The sequence below is a fragment of the Arvicola amphibius genome, chromosome 6 (genome assembly GCF_903992535.2).
Source record: "Arvicola amphibius chromosome 6, mArvAmp1.2, whole genome shotgun sequence".
Classification (NCBI taxonomy): Eukaryota; Metazoa; Chordata; class Mammalia; order Rodentia; family Cricetidae; genus Arvicola; species Arvicola amphibius.
In genome coordinates this window covers 140,799,088-140,825,289 of record NC_052052.2, presented here as the reverse complement: position 1 = coordinate 140,825,289, position 26,202 = coordinate 140,799,088, and the positions used below count along the sequence as shown (strand labels likewise).

Below are 26,202 nucleotides of genomic sequence, written 5' to 3'. Positions count from 1 at the left end.
GCAGATGCGGTTTATCAGGGCAAACAATTGTCACTGAGCCAGGCATAGTGTCACAGGCTTCAGAGGCTGAGACAGAAGAATTGCTAGTTTGAGGCCTGCCTGGGCTATAGAGTGAGTTCAAGGCAGCTTGGCTTACTGAGTTCCTATCTTTTTGGTTTGGTTGTTTGATTGGTTTGGTTTTGAGACAGGTTTTTGTTTTTGTTTTTGTTTTTCTCTGTAGCCCTGACTGTCCTGGAACTTGCTGTGTAGATCAGTTTGGCCTTGAATTTAGAGATCTGCCTGCCTCTGCTTCCCTAGTTCTGGGATTAAAGGCACAGGCCACCGCACCCAGCCAGAGCTCTTGTCTTAAACAGAAAAAAAAAAAAAAGAAAAAAAAGCACTGGTTTTGTGGCTGAGTGACTCAGTGGTAGAATACTTGCTGAGAGCATTCCTGCTGCTCAGCATCCCTGCTTGGACAAGCAGCTGGATCGGGTCTGCTAGGTGCGCACAAGCAGGAGAGCATGGCTGATTTCCACCGCCATACACGGAGACATTTCCAGGCCACCTAGCACAGTGCATGGCAGATTTAGCTTTTACTCAGACTAAAAGGGTTCATGTGCTGCATGGTACTTCCCAGAGTTGAGGTGGTGTACCTGGCAGTCCCAGAGCTGTGGGTAAATGCACCTATTGAAAGGCCAAGAGAGGTGGAGCCAGCACCCAGGGCTGCCACGACCATATTGCTTCTCATTTTAAAATGCTCCTTGTCAGAAAAGGATTTCAGATTCACAATAGGACAGATTCAGACATAAAAGACCTCTAAACGAGACACAATGTATTTTAAAATGTACATAGGCTTGGGAGAGAGGAAAAGAGTATAGACAGTTATATAAAGAAGTAAAGTCTTTAAAGAGACAGTAAAAGAAATATGAGTATAGACAGTCATAAAGGAGTAAAGAAAAATAAGCCATTTAAAGATGGAAAACAAATATTATTTTATGCATATTATTGTGTTTTCTTTGAATTTTTTTTGACTGCAAAGAGACTTTTGTTTCTGGGGGCTGCTAAGTTAAACCTACATAAAGGTATCTTGACTTCAAAATTTGGGACTAAGGATATGTTGCCTTGGAAAAGAGGTTCTGCTTTTGTTTCCACAGAAGATGAGAACCTGTAGATTCCATCCAGGCTAATGTGATTTGATGGAACAAGACCCTCCGAAAGGTCTTCATGAACCCTAAAAGTACTTCGCCCAAAAAACAGCAGGAAGCAATTTGGAGGAAACTATGCCCAAATTCCTAAAATGATTGTTTATAAATGTTTGTTTTTATTTAAAGGGGAATATGATATAGAGATGAATACTTTACATTTGTATAAATCTTTTTCTATTGATACAGATTTAAGCTCAATTTTGTTACACTGTGTATATGTATTTCTGCTCTTGTTTAAGATATTGTGTTTGTACAACTCATTTAAAAATGTAATGTATAATTAAAAATTATAGATTAATAGTCATTTATAATAGTCAAACTTGTAGTCATGTTAGGTAGGTTTTCTAGATATATAGAGATATATTTCAGTTAGATAATCTTCAACACTACAAAGACCTATGGAATATGGCATTTAAAATGTCTTAAGAACTTAGACTTTTCTCAGTAGTGAGACATGTCTGTTTCTGGCAGCATCAATTACTTCAAGAGGATGATGGGCATTGGAGAGGCTCCTTATGGAGATTGCTAGCCATTTGAGCAAGAAACTGCTCTTGCCTGGACTGCTTGATGGTATGCTATATGAACTGGACATGCAGGACCCACAGAAAAGTGACTGCTAAACTTTCCAAAAGATGGATGGTTTTTCAGGGTTCCTGCTTCACAGAGGAAACTGCCAGATATTCGGCAGGATACAGAAGAAAGTGATTGACAAACTGCCAATATAGTCTAAACCATCTTTCAATTTCCTGCTTCATGGAAAAGTCTGCTGGTTACTATTGGCCTGTAGAATGAAGATGGATGCCCCAACATTACAGAAGAACTTTGGGTGACTGTCCAGGCAGCAAGATGTCTCTTTCAATTCTAGAGTTTTGGAAGTTGCTTATAATGTACTTCCTGTTTACTTGAGTAATATTATATCTTTATGGGGTGTTTGAAGAGTTGAAGACAGATAGTTATAGTTCTCTTTAGTTATAAAAAATAAATTAGATATAGAACTTTAGACTCACAAAGATAGGATAGGTGACAGTATTTTCCTTAATTTGCCAAATACAAATAGACTAAATATTGTAACTATAATTCTTCCTTGATAACTGTTTTGTTTTATATAATTTTACTATGTTAAAGTTAAAACCTTCTTTTTTATTTAGACAGATGTAGGATTCCCCTCTGTATGCTATGAATATGTTTTATTACCATTGGTTAATAAAGAAGCTGTTCTGGACTATGGCAGGGCAGAATATAACCATGCTGGAAGAATATATATAGAGAGAGTAGGCAGAGTCAGGGAGACACCATGTAGCTGCCAAAGGAGACAGTTGCAGTAGCCTTACCAGTAAGCCACAGCCGTGTGCTGAAACACAGATTAATAGAAATGGGTTAATTTAAGATGTAAGAGTTAGTTAGTAAGACACCTGAGCTAATTAATAGGCTAAGCCGTGTTGTAATTAATATAGTTTCTGTGTTACTATTCGGGTCTGGGCGGCCAGGAAACAAATGAGCGGCCTCTGCCTACAGATCAACCTAGGTTCAATGATCAGTGCTCTCTTCCTGCCTTTGCTGCGGCTCTTGGCAGGAGTCATGCAACACCAGGACCTTGTTCAGCATTGCTTTCTTTCACAGGTCATGAATACTGCCAGACTGCCAAATCCTGTCAGGCATCCCCATGGGCAAGAACCTCATCTCAATATCAGGCAGGCAGTGCATGGGCGGGTTGTTACCTTTCCTGGTCCCTGGTGTTGAGCTACAACTGCACAGAGGGACACCTCTGAAGCCAATGTGAAGACGACTTGGCATCTGGAGAGACCAAGCCAGGAGCCTTTACGCTCTGGATGAACACTCAGGTTGAAGTTATCCCATTGCTGAAGGCGGTGGCCATGCTTTGGGCCTTACAGGAGCTCTCAGAGAAGACAGTGTCCTGAGAGGGTAGCTCTCCCGGCCCCTCCCATGACAGGCAGGCACAGAAGACTCATCAACAGTGCTGTTACTTGCAAGTGACCTGAGGGGTGGGGCCCCAGAAGGCCTCGATAAGCGTCATCGTTTTTCCAAGACTCAGTTTAGTGTTTTTCAAACTGTCCTATTGCTGGACAGCGTGGTGCATGCCTATAATCCCAGCATTCAAGAGGCTGAAGCAGGAGGGTGAGGACACAGCTCAGTGAGGGAAGTGCTTGCTGAGCACATATGACCTGACGAATCTCTTAAAACCCACCTCAAGCCAGGAGCCATGTGTCAGGAATCCCAGCACTTCTACAGTGAGATGGGAGGTGGAGACAGGAGGATGCCCATAAGCTCAAGGACTAGCTACCCGGCATGGGCAGCAGCCAACAACGAAGAGACCCTGTCTCAAAACAGATGGAATTCGAGGAAGATGCCCAAGGCTGTCCTGACCTTCACTCATGCCCCTTGTGTGTGCACGCACTCACACGCACATGCATGCGCGCACGCATACATACGCTAAAAAAGAACATGTAATTTAAAGACTCACTCTGAAAATAAGGAAACAAAGCATGGAGAAATTAGATGGCACGGGCCACCCCAGCAACAGGGATGGAGGCACCAGGCCTTTGTTTGGCGAGAACATGTAACCAGAGCCTTCTTTCCCTTTCTGGCCATTTTTCTTCCCTCCTGCCAGGTACAGCTTCTTTAGACCTCTTTAAAACCCTTTTCTTCCCAGCCCTTTAGGTCCATAGAAAACTTCAGCCAGGCTCTGCAGGTGAAACTTTTCAAAGCCCAGAAAGCTGTGGGAGAGGAAAAGCAGGACGGGCACACCTAAGAGCAGAAATGGAGACCCTTGTAAACCACTTACCTTGCCGCCCGTAGCCACTCTTGCTGGGGAGACACGGAGCCTGGAGCTTTCCTTCTCTGTGGCCTCACTCCATTCATGTGGCCACTCACGAGTCCCGGACACAGCAAGACGTCTGCTCTCCGAAGCCAGGACCATCAGTGTGGTTCCTAGCCAACCGTAGCACAGGCCCGAGGAGATTGCCAAACACGAGACTCCACACCCAAGACTTCCGGAGTATTTTCACGCCAGTAAGACCCCAGGTGATTCTTATCTGAGGCTCCACACAGGCAGTCCTTTGCTCTGCTTCCCTCCTGAGAGCTGGCTCTTCACATTGCTGGCTCAAGAATCTGAGACCCAGCAACTTCCCCCATGTAAATGGCAGCCCTCTGCTTCCCTAGCCCCTTCAAAAATATAGCCGAGTGACACCGTTAGTTCATGTGAGAGAATGTTTGCTTTGTTGGACAGATACTCAAGTTCTTCAAGACGCAGGTGCATACACAATTGTCTGTCCATCTGTGGAATTCCAGGACCATTCCCATCTCAAATCTGGGGATGCTCAAGTCTCTGGTATGAAACCCATGATTTGTAGACATCCCCCCTTATGCTTTAAATGATGTTAGTACCCGATGCAGTGTATATGTGGGGTTGGTAGGCAACATAGTGTATTCAGAAAACAATGATAAGACCATATGTGTTTAGTTTCAATGCAATCTCCCCCCCCCCACCTTATTTTTGATCCAAAGGTGGTTGAGTCCTCAGATACAGAAGGCCCACTGTTCTCAAAGGGCAAAGCAAAATACAGCTTTTATTCGGTCCCAGAGGCACAGCAAAGGTCCCCAGGCTGTAAAGTTGTCTGATATCTATACCACCAAGACCACCCCATGACTGAACTAAAGGCTAATTTATATCCATTCTTCCCAGAACACTCAGGGACAGAGGTTTGGGAGATTTCTGAAATGTCAAAAAAGGTTGAGGATACAAGTATTCTAGAAAGTTAATCTAGGGGCTGAAGAGATGGCTAGGGGGTTAAGAGCACCTGCTGCTCTTCCAGAGGTCCTGAGTTCAATTCCCAGCACCCATAAGGTGGCTCACCACCATCTATAATGAGATCATGTGCCCTCTTGTAGCCTGCATGCATACATTGCAGGCAGATCACTGTCTACAAAATAAATAAATAAATCTTAAAAAAAGAGAAAGCTAATCTATGGGCAGCGGTCATCCCTACCCACCACTCCCCCCACTGCCAATGCTGCCAGAAACATGAGCTTGCTGGTCTTCCAAATAACTGGTGACCTCCTCTTTGCCAACCCTTCCCCAGCCCAGGTAGTTTTGATGGTTCCTGCTGACAGGTGTTTAAAAGAACACAGTAGTCAGAGATTTTTTTTTTAAACATTTTTTCTTTTGGTTTGTTTTTAAAGAAACTGCATACATCATCAGAGAGAAACAATAACTTAAATGCCATGCAGTTTCTGTATGTACAAAACCTAGGCCACAGAGATCCAGCTTAGTTTATATTCTATGTACAGCGTCTTCCTCATACAGCCGTCATCTGTTAAATTAGAACCCTGGAGGGCATGGGGTCGACGGTCACCACACTCACTCACTCCTATACAAAGAAGAACTATGTACAGACACCAGGAAGCAACTGGAAGAAAGCAACCTGCTTGGGGAGGAACAGATTCATGGGAGGAAGAAGTCATCGAAGGTGACCCCTGCCCACTGACTGTGCACAGGGAGAGCCTGGGATCCCATTCATCAAAGCGACACACCACGATGCTCATTCCGGAAGTACAAATACATGTTCAGAAGCGGGAGAAAAAGAAACTCAGAGTACCTCCTTGTGCGGACCAGCGCCTTGTTTGGTTTCTCTATCTGGCAGAAAGGCTCACATTCTGCAAACCTGGCAGGGCTCTCAGGGTGTCTGGGGAAGGACTGATCAGGATTTTGGAAAAGCCGGTTTGCCAGTGGCAGGCTCTTCTGCCAGGGAAGTGGAGCTGGGACGGACGGGGCTTTCAGCAATGCCCGGTTTTGAGAAGAAAACAAGGTTTGACACGTTTCACATTTTTCCTTCTTGCGAACCCGCACCCCACGGTGCTCAGATGCGGATGTATAGGCTCAAGATGAGCTCACTTGAAGGCTGCAGCTGTTTCAGAGAGGGATGTTTAAAGTCACCTAGCTCGCCTTTCACCCCCCCCTAATTAATATCAAATTGTCACCTTTAGGAACAGTTCAACTCACTCCAGTTGTCCTAACCAAGCTGGGGAAAATGTGGTTCCGGCTCCCTAAAGACTCCAGGATCTCAGAAGGAGAGGGGAAGTGCCTTCCCACAGCAGGGGAGGCTACAGAGCCTGGGTGGGAACCACTTATCACGGCCTTGAAATAACTGATCCCCCCCCCCAAAGGAGGTGGTGACCTTTTAGGAGCTTGTGCGGCACACCCCTAACTCTGAGCAAGTGACTTCTGCAAAAGGGTGCCTCACAGGAAGTGATGTCAGCATTGTGTCTAACTTCTTCCCTGTATAAAGAGGAGGCCAACTCTAGAGCACGCTGAAGGGAATTGGTGACTGCAGCCGCTGCTTTGCAGCAGGGAGACAGATGCATTTGGGACTTCAGAAGGGCCCTAGAACCAAGGCCAGCAGGGAAGCCAAGGAGTTCCTTAGGACTCCTCCAGGCTGGGGAAGGCCTGACTGTCAGGCCAGGACACTGCAGCAGCCTGAAGTGCAGCTGCTGTTTAGAGGAAGTGAGGCCCTCAGGACAGGTCAGGCAAGGACCTCCACCCAGAACATGTGCCTACCCTTTACCCTAGGGAAGTTGAAGGAAAGAGTTCTGTATCCTTCCTCCTACCCTGTGCACATTCAAAGGTCAGCCAGTCTTTCGGGAAGACTGTGTTTACAGCCATACTAAAATCCCGCCACCCTTTCCCTACCCCTCTGGACATTCAAATAATAATGATAGAAAAATCCAGTGATGGTGATATCTTTGGGCTGGACAGAGGTGTACTCGGTCCAGACAGTGCCCAGGAGCTGCATGGTGCTACCTGGGAAGCTGATCTAAGCTTTCCTTTAACTCTGTCTGGTTCCTGGGTTAGCAATTGGCCATGAAGCCACTAATGGGTGCTGTGTCCAAAGAGTAAAATTGCATGGCCTCACTGATAGGTGCTGTGTTCAAAGAGTAACATGGTCCCAACTGGTTTGACAAGGGGACAACTTTTTGGGGCTGGCCAGAATGGCAAGCTGACTCAATCTCTCTGAATCCTGGGTGTGTTGGATGGGGAGTAAGCCATCACTTAGTGAACCCATGGCGACTCTGAAAGCCGAGTGCATCACAGGGGTGGAGGCAGAGCTTTGCACCCAAGGGTCTGTGAGCTCCATTAGGAAGGAAACAGTGCTGCAGCAGGTCTCCTTAGGGTCTGGGGTGTCCTTCCCTCAGTGTGCACCCAACCCTTGGAGGCCCTGTCAACAAGGCAGCTGGAGGCACATCCCGAGAGAGGGGGGTGGGGAGAGAAGAGAAGAATGAATCTCTCTGGTAAGAAGAGCAGCAAGGGACGCCATAGACAGTCATGGCTGCCAAAGTCTTGCCCAGTGCGAGCCCTGCTGAGATGTTGGATCTGCTAAGATGCAGAAACTCTTCAGTGAACAGACAGAAGAGTGGACGGCCCTGGAGAGGCACTGGTCCCCAGCTCTGGCCTCCATGTATTCAGAAGTTATGAAAACGGCCAAGCCACATCATCCTGTCCCAGGGGTGTCACAAGGCCAATGAAAAATGGGGGCCAAGTGGAGCTCCTGACCCCACCCAGCCTCAGCTCAGCTCATACTCATGAATACCGCAGGGAACCTTAGCAATGGCATTTCTGTGTGGATCGCCCATGGCACTGGGCTTTCCAAACACAAGCTGGTCAACGAATGAGAACCGAGCAGGCAGCCACTATTCCTCAGTCTTTTGGAAGGCAGTTCAGTTCCGGCTGGGGGTCAAAGCAGATGCTCAGTTTCAGCTTCCTATACAGAGAGCACACATGCTCAGGACCAAAGGCCAGTACAGGCTTCCCCAGGACAAGGCTCTGTGTGTGTGTGTGTGTGTGTGTGTGTGTGTGTGTCGGGGGGCGGGGCAACTGAGAGGTCTTTCCCCTTTCCAGACCCTCTCAATGCCCCACGGGGAGCCTATGCGACCAACAGAGTTTATGTCCGCTGAATCATGACTTTGGCCTAGCCACACCCATGCCAAACCCGCTGCCCTGGGCTTCTTTGAACTCAGGCAACAGTCCCTTGCAAGGAAGGGTTCACTGAAGACTGAACCAATGTGGTGCCTGCTGGCCGGCTGGGGGCAGGTGAGGCAGTCTCTGGACAGTGTTCAGGTAGGGCCCTGCTGGGGGCGGGGACACCTCTCCGTAGCAGAAGTGCCAGCAGCTTTGACTGAGGAGTGGTCACCATGGTGTTTCCTGCACACAGAATCCTGATTGTTTCCCTTTGTTGTTTCTTCTTCTCCTTTTTTTCTTTTCTTTTTCTTTTTCATTTTTTATAAAAAAAGGCAGTTCAGATTTACATCGTAATGGGGAAGTGGACAAATGCCAGCACTTATGGTTCTTATAAATTTATGTTTTGAAGACAGCAGAGCACTCGAGAGTAATCCCACTGTTAAGGTCGATGAAACCTGGGAAACAAGGAACTTCATCAAGGTTGTGGGAACGTCAGAGGCCCCGATCCCACATGCCCATCTCTCCATCCTCAGAGACCCTGGCGTGACAGTGGCATTGCAGTGTGACCTCCCACCCATGGCACAAACACAAAGGGGGCGCCCTACATGTTTGAGCTCCACAGATTTCACCTAGGGACCAGAGAAAGTTTACTTTGGAGTCTTTGGAGGCCCAAACGGGTGTCTGCACTAGGGCAGTTAGGATTGTGTGTCTGAGTCAGGCGGCATGGTCATTGGCAAGTCCTGTGTCTCCACATGTTCTCCAAAGGAGAGTGATTAGAAAAATGAAAGCAGTGGCTTTCTAGTTACTAACTAGCCATGCATACACCCCACAGAGCAAATTCTTTCTGTGTCTCATTTTCCCCAAGCGACATCAGACAGGACTGTTTGGTAGAAGAACACAGGACAACAGAACATTCTTTAGTGGACCCGTGTGGTATTTTGGTATTCTGCCCAGGTTTGGCCTCTGCTGACTGTATGTTGGCAACACTCTTATTTCCCAAGGTTCAGTTTTTATAAAAACTCACTTTGGGGTCATCCAACACATGTCAGAGTTTTCATTTGAGCAAATTAAAAACAAACAAACAAAAAACCACAAAAAACAGAGGGTGACTTTTTGCCTGGGCCTTAAACATTTTAACATTCTTTGTCTGAGGTCTTGTTTTGTTTCATTAGGATTATGCTGGCTGTCCCTGTCACCTGAACCCAGACAGCATCCTGTAGTATCCCTTTAAGAGACAACCTCTGCCCACTCCCATTCTCTCTCTCCTCTCTCTCTCTGTCTCTCTCTCTCTCTCCCTCTCTCTCTCCCTCCCTCCCTCTCTCCCTCCTTCCCTCCCCCCCCCCTCTCTCAGGCAAACTCCTCTCATCCCTCCCTGACTTTTTCAGAAGAGGCAGCTCTCTGCCCCTTTCTCTCCTCTCCTCTCCTCTCCTCTCCTCTCCTCTCCCCTCTTCTCCTCTCCTCCCCTCCCCTCCTCTTCTCTTTCCCTCTACCCCCTCTCCCCACTCCTCTCTCCTCTTCTTCCTCCTCTTCTCTCTTCTCCTCTCTCCCTCTCTTTTCCTCTCCCACCCCCCCTTCCAACATCCTCTAAACAAACTCTCACCCAAGCTCTCTTTGCATCAGGTATTCTGTCTCCCTGCCCGTGTTCCTCATCTGACATGGGACCCACACCAAGGTCTCACCTGTGCCACATTTTTCAGTTTTGTTTTTGTTTTGAGACAGAGTTTCACAATGGAGCCCTGACTGGCCTGCAGTTCCCTATGTAGACCAGGCTGGCCCTGAACATTACAGAGATCCATCTACCTCCACCTCCCTAGTGCTGGGGGTAATGGTGTGTGCCACAACAGAGGATCTCATTGCCTTCTTTTTACCAACTTAAAGGTAGAACTTGATGCTGATCCCTGTCTTCTCCCCTCTTACCCACAAAACTACTTGGTAATCCAGGGCAAATGGGTATTTATTTGAAAGTAGATGTTGACAGAGCTGGGCATGATGGCACACCCAGGAGGTGGAAACAGGAGGATTGCTTTAAGTTCCTGGCCAGTCCGGGCTATGTAGTGAGTGCCAGGCCAGTCGGGTCTCCAATCAAAATAAAGTAAGAGCACAAAAGGGAAAACACATGCTGCCATGTGGGGGTGGGGACATTCAAGTGGCCCCCGTCAATACTGACCTTGTCAAGTGTCTACTTAACTCGTGGACTTCCATTTCAGTGCTTTTAAACTCATTGAGCTCCTTCCGAATGGCAGCCTGGAAGAGTGGCATCTGGTCAGCATGCTGAAGGAGCAGACAGGCTTCCCCATCTGTCATATCTAGAAATATTTTTGTTCTTCCACACAACTACATAAAAAAAAGTCACCTGGGGTGTCCTTTAAAACCTTCCAGGATTTATCCTCTTTGGGGGACATCACAAGGCTCTAATGGAGCTGGCCATATTTTATGAGGTCTCTGCACCCCTTGCTTCCCATGGGGTTACAGATGGCACACACAGTACTTTGATCTCACCTCCCTTTGGCAGTTCTGCGGGTACCCAGAGAGGTGTCTTGATACAGAGAGCCAGTGAGAAGCCTGGAGGCTCATGCTAAGAATGGCTCTGGGCCTAGTCCAGTGTTTTTCTCTCTTTCTGGGCACAGACCCCCGACATGCCAACTGAAGGATCTTGGGTCGGATGGAACTCTACTTCTCAATGCCACCGTACTAGGTGATGGGGACCTTTTAGAGGCAAGCTGGCTGTTAAGAGGGACTGACGCCTTTATCAGGGATGGGCTCGGTTAAACAGGAGGAGCAGGCTGTAACAAAGTAAGACTCCTATATTTTTTTTCTCTGGCATGTGTCTAGCTGAAGCACCATTAATTTCTGACTTTCAGGTACACTTTATTTATTAAAATACGAATGAAATGCCACGACATCTAGCTCCTGATTTGTGCCATTATGGAGCAGTATGAAGTTCTCACCAGTGGAGGCTGCCTGACCTTGGGCTTTCTGGCTTCCACAAACTTTAGTCTCTAAATAACCTTTCTATATAAAATTATGAAGCCTCAAATGTTCTGTTATAGCACCTGCAAATGGACCAAGATTCTGTCCTCCCTCCTCTGGGGAGGCAGACACAGTATCTTCTGTGTCTTTTCCATGTGAAGAACCAATGAGTGGCTTCCCACAGGTCACCCGGAGTGCTCCTGCAAACAGCTTTAGGATGCTCCTGCAGGCAGCCCTTTCAGGACAGGGCTCCTGCTTGCCTTACATATAAGGCCCCGCCTCCCTACTCACCACCCCTGCTTACCTTGTCCGCAGCTGTGAGTCGCGTCCATGGCTTATCTGCTCTGCGGTCATAGTCCTGGGCATCTGCCACCTCCACATAATCACTGAAGCGGATGAGGATCTTCCTCTCGCGAAGTTCTTCCACCGTGGGCCTTTGACTGAGCTGCAAGGAGGGAGAGAGAGGACTTTAAACCATGGGTTCAGTTGTGAACTTGTACGTGTGGACAGTGAATCCAGGAAGACAACTGATACAGCAAGATGGAGCAGGGAGCAGACCCCGGAGTGCTTAACTCTGGGATTCTGAGAGCTTTATTGTCCCAGTTTATATAGATGACAACCGCTTCTCCTTTGTCAGACTGCTTTTTTGGCCTGATAGGAAGCCTGGTTGTCTGTGTAGCTGAGAGAGCATGCTGTGGATTTTTTCTGTCTGTCCTTCACCCAGTGAGAGGCAAGCACCTTAAGCAATGATTCTGTCTAAACTTGGATTGGTGAGTCCACATCTCTGTCTTAAATTTAGTGCTGTTTGCAAAATGGGTTTGTAACACAGTATGTGTGTGTGTGTGCAAATACATATTATGTAGACACACATACCCATGCGTGTCTACAGATACATATGTGCCTGTGAGCTTTAGGTATACAGAAGAGCATTCGCAAATGGTATGCACACAGCCTCTGGAGTGTGAGAGGATAGGGTATATTGATTTAGGAGTTTTTAGGGTTTCCTTCAGAAGGTCAGTTATAAGGTTAGTAAGCCAACCCAGAGCTGAGCAAAACTACATATATGCCATGGAGAAAAACTTTGTGAGGTAGGAAGAATAAAATTATGTTTATTTAGCCATCCCCTGGTATTCCCCCTGAGCATCTTTCCTCTGTCCCTTAACAACATAAAGCTGACATTTCTATTATCTTTCCCTGTCACAAGCTTATTTCTTCTGGAGCAATACAACCACTCCCTTTATGATACTGTCAACTCATGTTCAACCAATGTTACTTAAAAACAATTTCTCCTCCGAGCCCTAGACTGTTGACGGCTATTCATAGAAGAGGCATTCAGATAAAGTCTTACAGCTCTGATCTATAAAACAAACAGCAAATTCAAATTACTCTGCCTGTTTGGACTGCCGCACAGCTATCTGCCTGATGCCCTTGGTTGGAGCTGGAATGTTCCAGCGTGCCGCTGCCCTGGCACAATGAGTGACAGCCTGCTGCCGTTAAACAGAGAGGTTCCTGGTGGTGAGCACAAGGGGAGGACTGACTAGGCCTGTGGCTCCTTCTTGGCTAAAGGAGGAAGCACCAAGGATCAGAAAGAAGTCTAATGATTATGGAACTGGCCCATGCCTAGAGCAGTGTGTTCTTAGTCTGTCCTGAGGCACCAGATATTTTCTGAGGGCTAGACGCTTTGGCATCCATGGTGTTTGTCATGAGCAAGCTTCCCAAGCTATGTGGCCAAGGTTGCTGGAAATTAAGAAGGTGGCCATCTTGGCATCCAGATGTTGGCATCCAGATGTTCTTTCTGAAATATGAGAGCTGATAGAATTTGTACTGAAGTTTAAAATAAAAAACATTTAATTTTTGTTACATTCACACCAGATAAATAAAACTCTCCGTTTTGTGTTCCTTGATCCAGTTACCTCAGGATGCTGACAAGTAGTGTTAATTTGTGATGTTTGCTACATTCCTGAGCAAGGTTCTTAAGCCATTGCTTCTGAATTTATTTTCCTGGAAACCACACTGGGGTAGCTGGTTGTAGTGTTTGACATCTTCAAGCTCAGTACTCAGGAGGTTAAGGCAAGAGGTTCTAGAGTTCAAGGCCAGCCTGGGCTACCTGGTGAATTCAGGGCTAGTTTGGGTTACTCTAGCAATAGTCTATCTGCCCCCTCCCTGGATTCAAAAAAGTAAATGAATAAATAAAAGAAATAATGATCTAGCATTTACCAGTTGCCTGTCTAACAGCAGAATCTGGAGAGGAGAGAAGACCTGATGATGGATGGGCTCAAGGAAAGGGATAAAGGATGGGCTCAAGGACAGGGATAAAGGAAGGGCTCAAGGACAGGGATGAAGGATGGGCTCAAGGACAGGGATAAAGGAAGGGCTCAAGGGGTGATGGATGGGCTCAAGGACAGGGATGAAGGAAGGGCTCAAGGACAGGGATGAAGGTTGGGCTCAAGGACAGGGATAAAGGATGGGCTCAAGGACAGGGATGAAGGATGAGCTCAAGGACAGGGTGATGGATTGGCTCTAGGACAGAGTCTGCTTTTCATGCCCAAATCCTGTGTTGCTTTCGCTCTGAGTCAAATCAGCATGGTATCGTGCTCGCGTTCTGGGAGGGGACAATTAAGGACAGCACAGATTGCTATCTTGGGGGTCTTGGGTAGAATGTGGGCACAGGTACTAGTCAGAATCTTCCAGAACTCTATTCTTTGTGTGCAAGCTCAGAAGATGTTTGATACCCAAACCATGAGGTCCTTTAGAGATGTTGAGGATACAGTCTTTGTGGATTGGGAGAACGGAAGAGGAGCAGTATTTCTAGCCATCTGTGCCAGCAGTGTCATAAAATGAGCCAGCTGAGAGCCAAATTCACTGAGATACAACCCAAACCCTAAGTTTACCCCTTCCCTTCCTCCCATTATATATACATGATGCTTTTGATTAGGAAGCTGCCCTTTCCTGGGGTTTGTGGGGTTTGGATGGATGCAGGGCCTTGCACACGGGAAGAGAACACTCACTGTGCTATCTCTCCAACTCTACTCTTAATTCCCTTTTGTTTTTGGAGAGGGGAGACAGGCATTTATTTCTAGCATATAAATTTTTATGTTTTCAATTTAGTTTAAAAAATGACTTGACCTATTAGTATCAACACCAGCCTCTGGGTTTTTTATTTTTTATTTTTCACTAGTCTATTAAAATTCAATAGAATTTTATTAAGGAAATCAGGGCCGAGGCATCTGGTTTTGAGATGATAGAAGCTCCAGGGAAACAAATTTGTCCAGAGCCAGGGCAGGCTGTGTGTTTCCCACCTACAGGTGGGCACCAGGGCCCTGCAGACCCAGGGAAATAGTAAATTTCTGGTTTCCACATTTCCCTCAGTCTCCTGAAACACTCATTCCTGCTGTCAAGGTCACCATTTTTTAACTCTCCTTGGCAGTCTCAGGAAACTGGAAATGCTATAATCACAGGGCCATTACCCTGGTGGGGGTGGATGGGTGGGGGAGTGAGAGGGTGGTGAGTCGGGGTGGAGAGAGAACAGGGGTGTGGGAGGGGGACAATGATGTCAACTGTAGAATCTAGGGACTGTTTGTGGGTAAGGTTGTGAGCATCTTCATCCTGAGGGACAGAAGTGTGGGAAGCAAAACTCTTGTCCACTCCACTACTACTAGGAGTTGTGTTTCTCTCTCTCCTCTCTCTCTCTCTCTCTCTCTCTCTCTCTCTCTCTCTCTCTCTCTCCCTCTCCCTCTCCCTCTCCCTCTCCCTCTCCCTCTCCCTCTCCCTCCCCCTCCCCTCCCTCTCTCTCCAGGGTCTCACTGTCTAGCTCAGGTTGGTCCAGAACTTGTTATTGTACCCCAGATGGCCTCAAACTCACAGCTATGCCCTTGTCTCAGACTCCCAGAATGTTGGGATAATAAGAGGCATGCCATGCATAAGGGCCAAAGTCAGCCTATAAAGCCCTCTTTCCTTGCCCAAGGATAAATTAACTGCCTGGAATGCTGGGAAATAGCAAGCTGTGTTTTTTTCCTCCCCTAGACAAGTTTGTTTGACCCATCTGCAATGGATGTGATCAAGCTTGATCACACATGGGCAGGAAGTATGTAGGCAGGAAATATATCAGGATATAAGCTTGTCCCTGATTGGACCTGATGGGAATCGTGGGTTTTGCCTTTTTAAACCCCTGCAAAACGTCAATCAGGACCACTACCTGGGATCCCAGAGTGGACCTGATAAGAGTCCATCCTGGTCAGTACTTAATTAAAGGTTGCTTCAAATTTGGTTCAGAATTGTAGAACTGGTTTTTCTCTCTCGAATCTCAGGAATAACACTTTCTACCAAAGACTGAAGATAGAGCAACTGACCAAAGAGAGGTCATTCAGCTCCTATTCTCGTCCCTCTTTGTGTGATGCCAGCCAGACACCCCGTCATCCAGGCCCTTGTTTATCTTCCTTCCTTTAATTAGTTTGGCATTTGGCTTGCCACCAGTGTTTGGGATGGTTTGGGGAAGATAGAGTGTCGAGAAGTATAAATCACTTCCTGAATAAGTGGCCTGGCCTCTCAGGACCCCCGAATCTTGTCCTTTATGTAATGTTTCCAGGGAGAAAAAGTCACTAATGAACATCTTTAAAATTATTTTTAATGGGTCTCTTCACCATCGTTATGACTAAGTAGCCCTTTCTCAAGAGGGCACTGCAGGGGGCTGATTGAAAACACTCAAGGCAGATGGAGGGAGTGTTATATCCTGTGTACCATCAATTCATTAAACTTTCAATAGGACCCAAGAATAGTTCCAAGCTTATTATTCATGTGTTTTTTTTTTTTCTTCAAGAGGCCACTCATGTTTCGGAAGACCTGTGGGTCTTTACAGCATGGCGATATCTTCTATTTAAAACGTAGCCCAAACCCAGCTGTATGAGTTTTAAATGCTTTTCAAACATCTTTACTGAATGGATCAGTACTTCCTTGGTATTTTTTTTGGCATTATGGTAGTTTCCTGATCCAGTAATTCCAGCCGAACTTAGCAGAAGACAGTCAAATTTCAGCAGGTAGTAACAGAGGAACAAAGAAAGCTCATGGTGTCCTTTGGTTATAGCAAAGACAATGTTATTTTTAAGCTACCATGTGAAACATTTTTTTGTTTTTGGGTTTTTTTTTTTAAACAAAATGGCCAGTAACTCATAATGTGTAGCTCAGGCTGGCCTTGAACTTGATGCAATCTCAGCCTTCTGCATGCTCAGATTACAGGCCTGAGTCATCATGCCCACACTGAACAACTAAATTTCCCTCTTTCTTTCTTTTTGAGACAGGGTCTCACTGTGTAACTTTGGCTGACCTAGAACTCACTATGTAGACCAGGCTTTGAAATCACAGAGACCATCCTGCCTCTGCCTCCTAAATGCTAGGACTAAAACACCAAGTATAACTTTTTCTTTCTTTCTTTCTTTCCTTCCTTCCTTCCTTCCTTCCTTTTTTTTGGTTTTCGAGACAGGGCTTCTCTGTGTATCCCTGACTGTCCTAGAACTCACTCGGTAGACCAGGCTGGCCTTGAATTTAACAGAGCCCCACCTGCTTCTGCCTCCCTAGTGTAGGGACAAAAGGCCACTACCCAGCCTCCTGGCAATTTTATTTGACTGAACTCCTCATTTGCATAATGAGTTTCCAATGGTGTGGTAGGGTTAAAATACACACAATCTATTTCTTTTTAAACTTATTTTTTTTTTTTTTACTCATTTACTGTTATGTTCATGGGCGTCTTGTCTGCAAATATATCATGTGTGTTTCTGGTGCTCACAGATACCTGAAGAGGATGCTGGCTCCCTTGGGACTGGAGTTACAGCTGAGCTGACCATTATCCACAAGAAAGATGTTAGGGAGTCTGAGCAGTCTGGGTCAAGAGGCTTTAAAGCCCTCATGGCTACAGAAGCCAAGAGGTGAAAGTAGCTCCCCATGTGGGGAGCTGTCTTACCTTGCGAGTCAGCCTCCTCTTGATTTCACGCTTCTCCTCCTGCTCTTCTTGTTCATTCCGAGCTGAAAACACACAGCAGATGCTGCTGATTAGACTGCATCGTGTCACTCACACCCAGGAGTGTCCTCTGAGGTTTTCAGGCTCTAGATGAAGCACTTAGGTCCCATTCCCTGCTATCCTTAGGCCTGAAGTGACACACCCTTTTAAATTGGTGGCTTTTTTTTTTCATTGTTATTCTCCTTACTTATGGGCTTGGAGCCCAGGCAGGGATGATGCTGGGATAAGCCAAGTGATTATGAGCCAAGGAGGTGTGTGGGTGCACTCTGGGCAGTGACAGACATTTTGGGGAGACTCAGAATGCCTTCCTTGAGAAAGGTATAAACCTCATGCCTCTTAGGGCCTCTAAGAGGCTGAAAGGGCTCATTGTGTGTGGCCCCAGTGACCAGAGCCCTGTAGGGTAGGAGAGAAGACATGCCTCCACCTGCTGCAGGAATGACATGGGGGCAGAGTCAACAGCAGCCCGAAAGACTGCTGGCACTGACTTCAGAGTTCTCACCTTGCACAAGTCCTAAGTTCATTAATTCTTTAAATCTCCCAAGAAGTCCAAAGAACCCCCGTGAGGAGGCCAAAGTGTGGAATATATGTGCTTGCATTTGGATTTGGAAGCAGTGTCTTAGGAATACATTCCAGAGACTAAACGTTCCCAGATTGATATATGAAAAATGGACTCGTCAGACTTTAAAGAGGAAGGGTATGGGGAAGAGATTAGGAAGAAAGGCAGAGAATTCGGGTGTTTACTCTGTCTGAACTAACAGAATGACCATACACAGAGCATCATTTACCTTCTGGGCCTTGGAAGGGCTCCTTGTTCTCTGTGGAAGCACATTCATCAACATGGTACCATCTGATTTGAAAAATACCGTGAATGCCAACTAGTGTCACAGAAGGCGTAAGGTCCTCGGTCCCGGGGTGAGGAGAGCATCAGCAAGAGTAAACTATGGGCTGATGTGGGCACGGTGTCCATTAAGTTTGCACGGGATACCTGTGTTCTCATTTTGTAATCGTGGTTGTCAAGTGATGTTTCTGCAACTTTATGATTCTGTTATGCTCCATAGTTATCATTCATTTCGGGCTTCTAAAGGTCTCAGGACAGGATAAGTCTTTCAGAGAAAGAAATCCCAGTGCATAGCAGTTGAGGTGGGGGAGTATGTAATTAGTAGTCCTGCTTTCCCCTCTCGCTACCCTAGAAGTCAGCAACAGTTATAGCCAGCTGTGACTAAAGCTGGCAACAACTTTTTTTCTGGCAACAAATGGCATCAATTCAGAGCAGGACTAAGGGCCCTGAGTGACACTCCCAGGGTATAATTTTGCGTCCCTGTCTGCCTGTGGGTATCAGGACCTTGTATGCACAGCACAGAAAATTCCCTTTCCTTCTGTGGAATGGGCCACAGTGCCAGTACCTGACCACGAAGCCTCTTCTTTTGAATTTCATAACCCTATTTCCTTCCCAGAGTTTCCTTGAAACACACACACACACACATCACTCTTAGCTAAGCATCTCTCATCGCCATTGCTATTTTAGGATGAATTAACCTATCACAGATTAACTGGGAAGCAGATGGCATGACCCAGAAGAAGGGATACCCAAAGACTGATATTTCTTTAAAAAATGTAAATTACTGTGATAAAATCTGGGAAACTAGCCAGCCGTTAACATCTCAGTATAAATCAGTCTATCCAGACTCAATTTGGAGGTAGCTGTGACCCCAGGCAGCTAGCTATACTTGCAGGAGGAGAAAGGACAGAAGGAAGGCAGTCTTGCTGTCTGTCCTAGATACAGCTCAAGGGCTCCCTGTTGAAACTTAGAGACCCTGTAGGCTACCATTCTGGGTTTCCAAAAAGAACTCACGGAAGCCCCAGGCAAAGAAGCCACCAGCCACACCTGATACAGCTCACCATTCAAACAGTGCAGACTTCTGCTTTTTCTTGCTGCCACAATTTGCTTGAGGCTGGTCCTCCTTCCCATTACTGGGTCCGACCTCACTCCTGACCTACAGGCCCCTTCTGAGCCATGAGGGTGGGTGTTCTGTACCAGAGATGACACAGCACAGGGGCCTTCATCTCTGAAGTAGGTTCTCAGGCCCTCAGAGGTGCGGGTCATAAACTGCCTCCTATGGTGTCCATACCATTAGCTCAAAGCCATTTACCAACCCAGTGTCATGAATTCTCAGGCAGAGGATGTCAAGGCAATCCCACTAGGCAACCAAGAAAAGAGGCCACAAAAGTCTGGTGACGTCATCGTCATGGTGCCCACTCTCCAGAGTTCATTGTGTGCTCAGATGCACATGGGGCCTCACCTCACTGGCTACTGAACAAAGGAAGGGCTTGCTTTACAAGGCTGGGCAGGGTAGAACTGCAGACCCAGCCCAGCGTCTACCACCAACATCTCCCAGCATCTCTCCCAGTTTAAAGCCCAGAAGATAAGTTTTAGAACTGATTATCTGGGAATGTTTTCAAAGACTGCTTGACATTTCTTATAGAATAATTATGTAGGTCGGAGATGTGGTGACACAGGCAATCCCAGCACCTGGAAGGTGGAGGAGGGGGATTCAGGGGTTCAAAATCAGCCTTGGGTATATACCAAGTTTAAAGCTAGCCTGGGCTACAGGAGAAAAACAAAAAAACTAGGAGAGAAAACCACCTCTCTCCCCAATAAAAACAAGACCAACCAAAAAATTAGATTAAATAATAAACACAGAAAATAAATTTAGAAAGACAAAGGACCAACACACAGGGAAAGCAGGTCCATCTCTGAAATCAAGAGATGATCAATCCGCTTGAACTTGGTTAGGCAGAGGCTGAATTTGTAGCTATTTTACCAGGAAAAGGTAGAAGGCATTTGATAAAACACAGGAACAATCACGTATTTCCCTTTAGGCTCCCTGGACTGGTTAGACTCGAGGAAGCAACAGTAACACAGAAAACTATCAAACAAACCAAACACAAAACCAGGGCTAGGTACCTGGTTATACTGTTCTGGGCTCTGGGTCAAGCAGAGGTGGAAGCCAGATGTGAGCTGGGGGGATCCTCTCTCCCTGAGCCTCGCTGCTGCTGCAGCAGCTGCTGCTGAGGGAAACAGTATTTACAGAAACCTGTGTGCAGCGGCGTGGTGCTTGGGTTGCAGAGCTCAGGACAACTGTAGTAGAGGAATGGAGGAAGCTTTTATCTGATTTCTAATTTGTGGAATCAAGAGCTCCCTACTCTCCTTTCCAGTTCTCATCAACAATGAAAACTTTATAATGGACCAGATGTCTGCACGGGGCAAAAAGGAAACATCTTAAGGGCCAAGGCTTGCCCAACAGTAGAGTTGCTAACAGTTTTATGCCATCTATTGTACAGAAGAATACTGTTAGAAACAGGGCCTTGCTATGTAGCCTAGGCCGACTAGAATTTACAGTCTGCCGGTTTAACACAAGGTCTTCGAGTGCTGGGATTACAGGTATGTGGCACCATATTCTGGCAAACTTAGAAACTTTGGAGAGTGCTCACTGGTTTAAAAATAAGTTAGGGCTGGCGAGATGGTTCAGTGCATACAGGCGCTTGTCACTGAGCCTGGCAGTCTGAGTTTGGTCCCCTGGACTCACTTGGTGGAGCGAGAGAATGACTCCGGAAAGTTGTCCTCTGACCTCCACATGAAAGCTATGGCATGCACCCTCCCCACTAATCAGTTAAATGAATGCAAGAGAAAAAAAATTCTATACACCAATCCTTAGGCACATTACTGTTCTGTAAGGCTTACTCTAGACCCAGGAAAACGGCCTGAGACCAGCCTGCTCTGAGCTTGGGAAGGTAATGGTTGCCTTGGAGAAAGGATGCTGGACTCTGAGACAGACAAGCAGCTGGGCACCGACAGGGGCTGCAGAGCCTGTCACAAGCTTCCCAGGCAAAATGCAACATCCTCCTGCAGCAAATCACTGAATGGTGGCCAGGTCACAAGACCATCGAGAGGAGGGGTAGAAAAGCACAATCAGAAATGAAATGGCTGAAGTGGAAATATCCAGTCGCCTAGAGCAAAGTCTCACGTGACGTGTGTGCGCACGTGTCTGTAAGATACTTCCTAATATGTAATTCTTTTTTCTTTTTCTTTTTTTCTTTTTGGAGAGAAATTAGAAGGGCTTTGGGGGGCTAGGGAAAAAGAATCACATATTAAAGTAAATATATTATTTGTTGGTTGAGGAAACTGTAGGTAAGGACAGCAGCAAGGGTCTGGTGGGTGTGGTTTGATTTACAGAAATTATCGAATATCTTCTGTTGAACTGAGGTATATTGGGTTGGTGGAAATGCTACTTCTTTTCACCATTTCGCATTATTTAATTGTTTTAGTACCAAGTGGATTCTCTGCACAAATTTAAATATACTCTATGTCCTGAGCTGAACAAGGGGCCCATTTTTCCCCCTGTTCACAGCCAGTTTTTGGTGCGTGAGAGCGTCATGTGAGTGTGCCTCTGGCTAGGCCAGACTCAGGAGGAGAGGCTGAATGCTCACTCGGCAGGGCTTTCTTCCACTGCAAAGCTGGTTCTCAGGGAGCTGAGTTCCGTCAGCTGCAGCCAACTAACTGATTTCCAAGCCTCACATTCAGATTTCCCTGGCACACACTAGCCATCAAAGCCCCAGTCACTGGTTTAAAGTCAGTTTGGGTGTAAGTGTGACACTGGCCCTCCTTAAAGTCACCTTTTTTTCTGGTGAATGCCTCAGTTTGATTTTCAGCTTAGCTCAGGGTGGGCTCTGGTTTTAGCCTGGGAATTCCTAACCCATAACCCAGAGGTCAGAGGTATAGCTCGCCCCCAACTCTTCAGTAGAAACATCCTTGGTTTCTATGAGGCTTCCAGCAGGAGAGGTTTCCAGCGCCTCCATGGGCCCCAGGGAGAGACCTGGTAAGCCATTACACAGCCAGCAGGAAGGCTGCCCTGAGTGTTTGGTCACCCTGGGCTCAGTCAACTTACGCTTCAGAATGTTCCTCTGTTCCAGTTCCTCTGCGGTGGGTCTCTGGCTCAGCCGCCTACGAAAAAAATCCAGGAAAATTTTTTGGACCATGTCATATCCTTCTGGGGTCGGTGATCTCCACGGCCCCAGCAGAAACATCAGGCAGAGTCAGCAGCTGGAGTCCTCTGTCCATCCTGTGCTCTGAGACAACTGACTGGCTGCCAGAACCTCCTTGGTTCCTCAATTTCAAGCCCAGGAAGGGCACCCTGCGTCAGGTCACGCAAAGCTGCCCTCCCTCCGGCTGCAGGCCCCTCCCCAGCCCTGCTCCTCCAGTGCCCCCAGGCCAGGAGACCGAAACTTAGCAGGGCCTTTCCTCTTCACAGAAGTCCCTTTCTTTCCTCGGAGCCTCTTGACTGCACAGTTGTGTGGCCTCTTGCCTTTCTCTCTCTGCCTCCAGGCTAGCGCTTGCTTCTTGCTACCTTTGTGCACACGGAGAGCAAAGGCTTGTGGCCTGGAGGACATGCAAGAGAGGGTGTCTGTCTGCGGAGAACAATGGCTACTCTTCTTCCTGTCTCCACCCATCTCCACCAGAGCCTTATTAGACATAGAATGCCAGATGAACAGGCACAGAAATGACTCTTATTACCGGGTGCATAATTAAGTCATAGAGAATGCAGCATCATAGCAGGGGCAGAAACTTCTAGTGGTGCCTTGTGGAGAAGGAGGGACAAACGGGGAAGAGGTAGTGACAGAAGTTATACGAGAATGGGAATGATGGCTCACAAGGGGAGAACCACATACTTGGACATCTCCACAAAGTTCCGGGGAGAGGGGCAGACATCACACAGAATGGACCTGACTGGGAACAGGGACATTTTTGTTTTCCAAGCTTTTGGCAGGTATTGAACGACCCTGCAGTTATTCTGCACATCTGCTGCACCCACAAGGTCTTGATAAGGTGTGTGAGAGAGGAGGATTGTGGAAGGAACTCCAGGCTCCTCGGAGTCTTCTACTGGGACACGATGGGCAGAAAAGCACACATTTCTAATCGTCCAGCTGTGCTCACTCCCCAATTTTTTGAAACGAAGGTCTGTAGTTGGAAAGATGGTTATAGCATGGAGTCTTTTAAGAGTCCCAGGATGTAAGAAACCTCTCAGGATCAAGATGGAGTTGCTTTGGATCTTGCCCTAGCAACAAGTGAACCAATTAAATAAATCAAGCTGGGTGCTATGGAGACTGCGAAAATTACAACCTCGGTACCACAGATATCTATAAGGATGTCTGCCTAACTGTGCATTCAATGTTAGGCCGGGCAACCTTGCTGTTTATTCTTGCATTAGCCAAAGCTGCTTATTTGAAAGTATACTAAGCTGTCCTCACTTTTTCCTTTAAAATCTTTCCCCTCCCTCAATTTCCTCGCATGTCCATAGCTTACCATGGCACCTGTGTCTTCACTGCAATGCTCTACTGGTCCCAAAAAAATGACATCATTGTCTGGGGCTCTGATTGCTGTTCAGGCTGACAAGTGAAATACAAGCGGAAACTCCACATCTAGCGATTTCAAATTCAAGTCTTGTTCTCTGTGAACCTGACAGCCCCTTGAAGCGGCTGGAAACGGTATTCCAAAGTGCGTTCAAGTTTGTAGGGACAATTTCACATCTCTTACTCCCTTTTCTCTGGAAAACATCTCTGTAACATGCTATGAAAGAGATATGGTCTCTGATCCTATTTCCTATCAAGGAGTACCTGAACCCCTGGGATTTCCTACTAAGGAAGACCTGAGTCCTCTGGATCTTTGATATTCCCAATCAATCCCTTCAGATCACGCCTGACTTGATGCTAATGACACAAGCCAGTGTGGGATGCCTAGGTAGCCTCTGGAGGGGACTGGCCACTAGAATGGCCACGTGATCGGGGGGCTAAAGCTCATGAAAAGTTAACAATGAGATCCAATGAGCTTCCAGGCTGCTGGACTCCTGAAGGAACCTTCTGACCCTTCCCCCGACCTGTCTCTCCATCCAGCTGTCACCCAAATCCCATTTTCCTTCTCACTACAGACTGATCCACACAGGTATAGTGTTTCTGGGTTCTGTAAGCCACTCTTGTAAATTAATCAAATACACACACCAAGTAAACAAGATGTAATAAAAAGATTGCTTATAGTGACAATATTTTAATTTTCAAGACATACCTCAAACAAGAAGGTTAAAAACAATAGATGGATTGTAGTTACTCAGTCTAAAATGCTTGTCATCTTCGTGTTTAATGCTGTCAGCATTCCTCTGTCACCCCTAAACCTGAATAATGTACCTCATAAAACCTCCTTACAGTTTCAGTTACAAATAGGAAATTCTTAAAGAGAACTAAGTAAACCAGTTCATGCTTTTATGCTTAATTTTTAAACTGTGCTTAGTCTTTTTTGATTAAGTGTAAATTCTTGTGGGTTTTTTTTTTCTTTTTTTTTTGGAGACAGGGTTTCTCTGTAGCTTTGGAGCCTGTCCTGGAACTAGCTCTTGTAGACCAGGCTAGCCTCGAGCTCACAGAGATCCGCCTGCCTCTGCCTCTTGAGTGCTGGGATTAAAGGCGTGCACCATAACCACTACCAGCCAGATTGCAAGTTTGGCCTGGCCATAAATAATTTTTTTTTGACCTTGCAACATCTCAGTGTTAGCTACTAGTTCTCAGCACAACATTTCCAGTCAGGTGGAAAGAAAGAATGGGAAGGAAGCCAAGGAGACTGCAGAGGTGAGTTCTTTCCTCCCCAGACAGAAGTGACAGCGTTTCCTAATGCCGCTACTATAATAAAATACCAGAGGTTAGGTATTTTATTAATGAAAAGGAGTTTACTTAGCTCACAGCTTCGGAGGCGGTAAGCACAGGTCGCGTGATTCCATAGGAATGATGGGAATGAATGCATGTGGACAAGATCACATGCAGAATCAGGAAGCCAGAGAAACTCAAAGCTCAGAAGCTCTCTGTTTGAAAGAACTCAGTCTTGTGGGAACTGATTAAGGTCCCAGGAGAACTGAAGTCCCTAAGCCTGGGTCCTACCTAAGCATCTTGCAGTAGGCTCCTGTTCTTAAAACCTTCACCACCACCCAGCAGGGCTACATGGAGCTTCTAGCACACAAACCAACTTTCTGGGGACAGGGTCAGGTCACATCCACTCCACAGCAATGGAAGGCTGAGCAAATGGAGATGGCACAGGGGCATCCGGGAGAAGTGCTAAATTCCATCTCCTTCCTCCATGGGTTGGTTCTATGATGGCGGAGGCATTGTCTACCTGGTATTGGTCAACACTAACACCCTATATTTACTCATTTAATAACTATTTAACATAGATTCGTTCATCCTGATGTTGCCACACAACCCTTGTTTATATGCTGAGGACCCCTTCCTGCCACACTTCTGAGTTCCTGACATCTTCCAATTGTCTTCTTGTACTTGACAGCTCACCACACATAAAGGGCACCCAGAAAATAATTCATCTACACTCTCTGTGGACAAACTGCCCTCCAAATAGCCTTACATCCTATCCCTGGGCAGCTAACCACTCAGGATCCAGGACCATTCCCTCTGAGCTTCACCTGTCATGGCCGCCTTGTTTACTGTTGTTACGATTTGGATCTCAGGCTGGGTAAATTATACAAATGCTTACTTAGTTCACAGCTCTGGGGTATCCTATCAGCAGGATCTGTCCAGCCTCTGGTGAGGACCTTCCTGCAGGGCCATGGCATGTGTACAGGGAGGGCATCCCATGGCCAAACAGAGCAATCTGCTACCTTCAGTCTTTCTTTCTCTTCCTATGAAGCCACTTATACCTTCATGGGAACTTCACTCTCGTGGCCTCATCTAATCTCAATCCCTGTCCAAGGTGCCGTCTCCAAATGCCTCTAACATATGACTTTGGGGCTTCAGTCTTGGCCTGAGTGTTGGAGGGGATGAACACCCGGATGAAAACAATAGCTGCTCAAACACCAATCCTTCACCTTCCACCTCTCTCTTTTGACCTCACCACTGTGCAAAAGCAGCCCACCAGCATCTCTCCTGGTTGCAAGAGGCGGTTCACTCTTGCTTAGCCCAGACATAATGCTTCTGAACCCTAAGGAAGCAGATCTGATCACTTCATGCCTGTTTGA

At 46.6% G+C, this 26,202-nt stretch overlaps 1 protein-coding gene across 1 annotated transcript in view; it reads right to left on the bottom strand.

Annotated features, from left to right (window-relative positions):
• Positions 1-7,685: 7,685 nt before the first annotated feature.
• The window catches only part of LOC119816945 (phosphatase and actin regulator 1), a 257,454-nt gene continuing 238,937 nt past the window's right edge, over positions 7,686-26,202 (bottom strand). The window contains exons 9-13 of the mRNA XM_038334047.1: positions 22,084-22,139; positions 17,081-17,142; positions 11,432-11,572; positions 10,325-10,401; positions 7,686-8,612 (exon numbers count right to left, since the gene is read on the bottom strand). Of these exons, the coding sequence (XP_038189975.1) occupies positions 8,597-8,612; positions 10,325-10,401; positions 11,432-11,572; positions 17,081-17,142; positions 22,084-22,139 (352 nt within the window). The 3' untranslated portion in view covers positions 7,686-8,596. The remainder of the gene's footprint in view (positions 8,613-10,324; positions 10,402-11,431; positions 11,573-17,080; positions 17,143-22,083; positions 22,140-26,202) is intronic.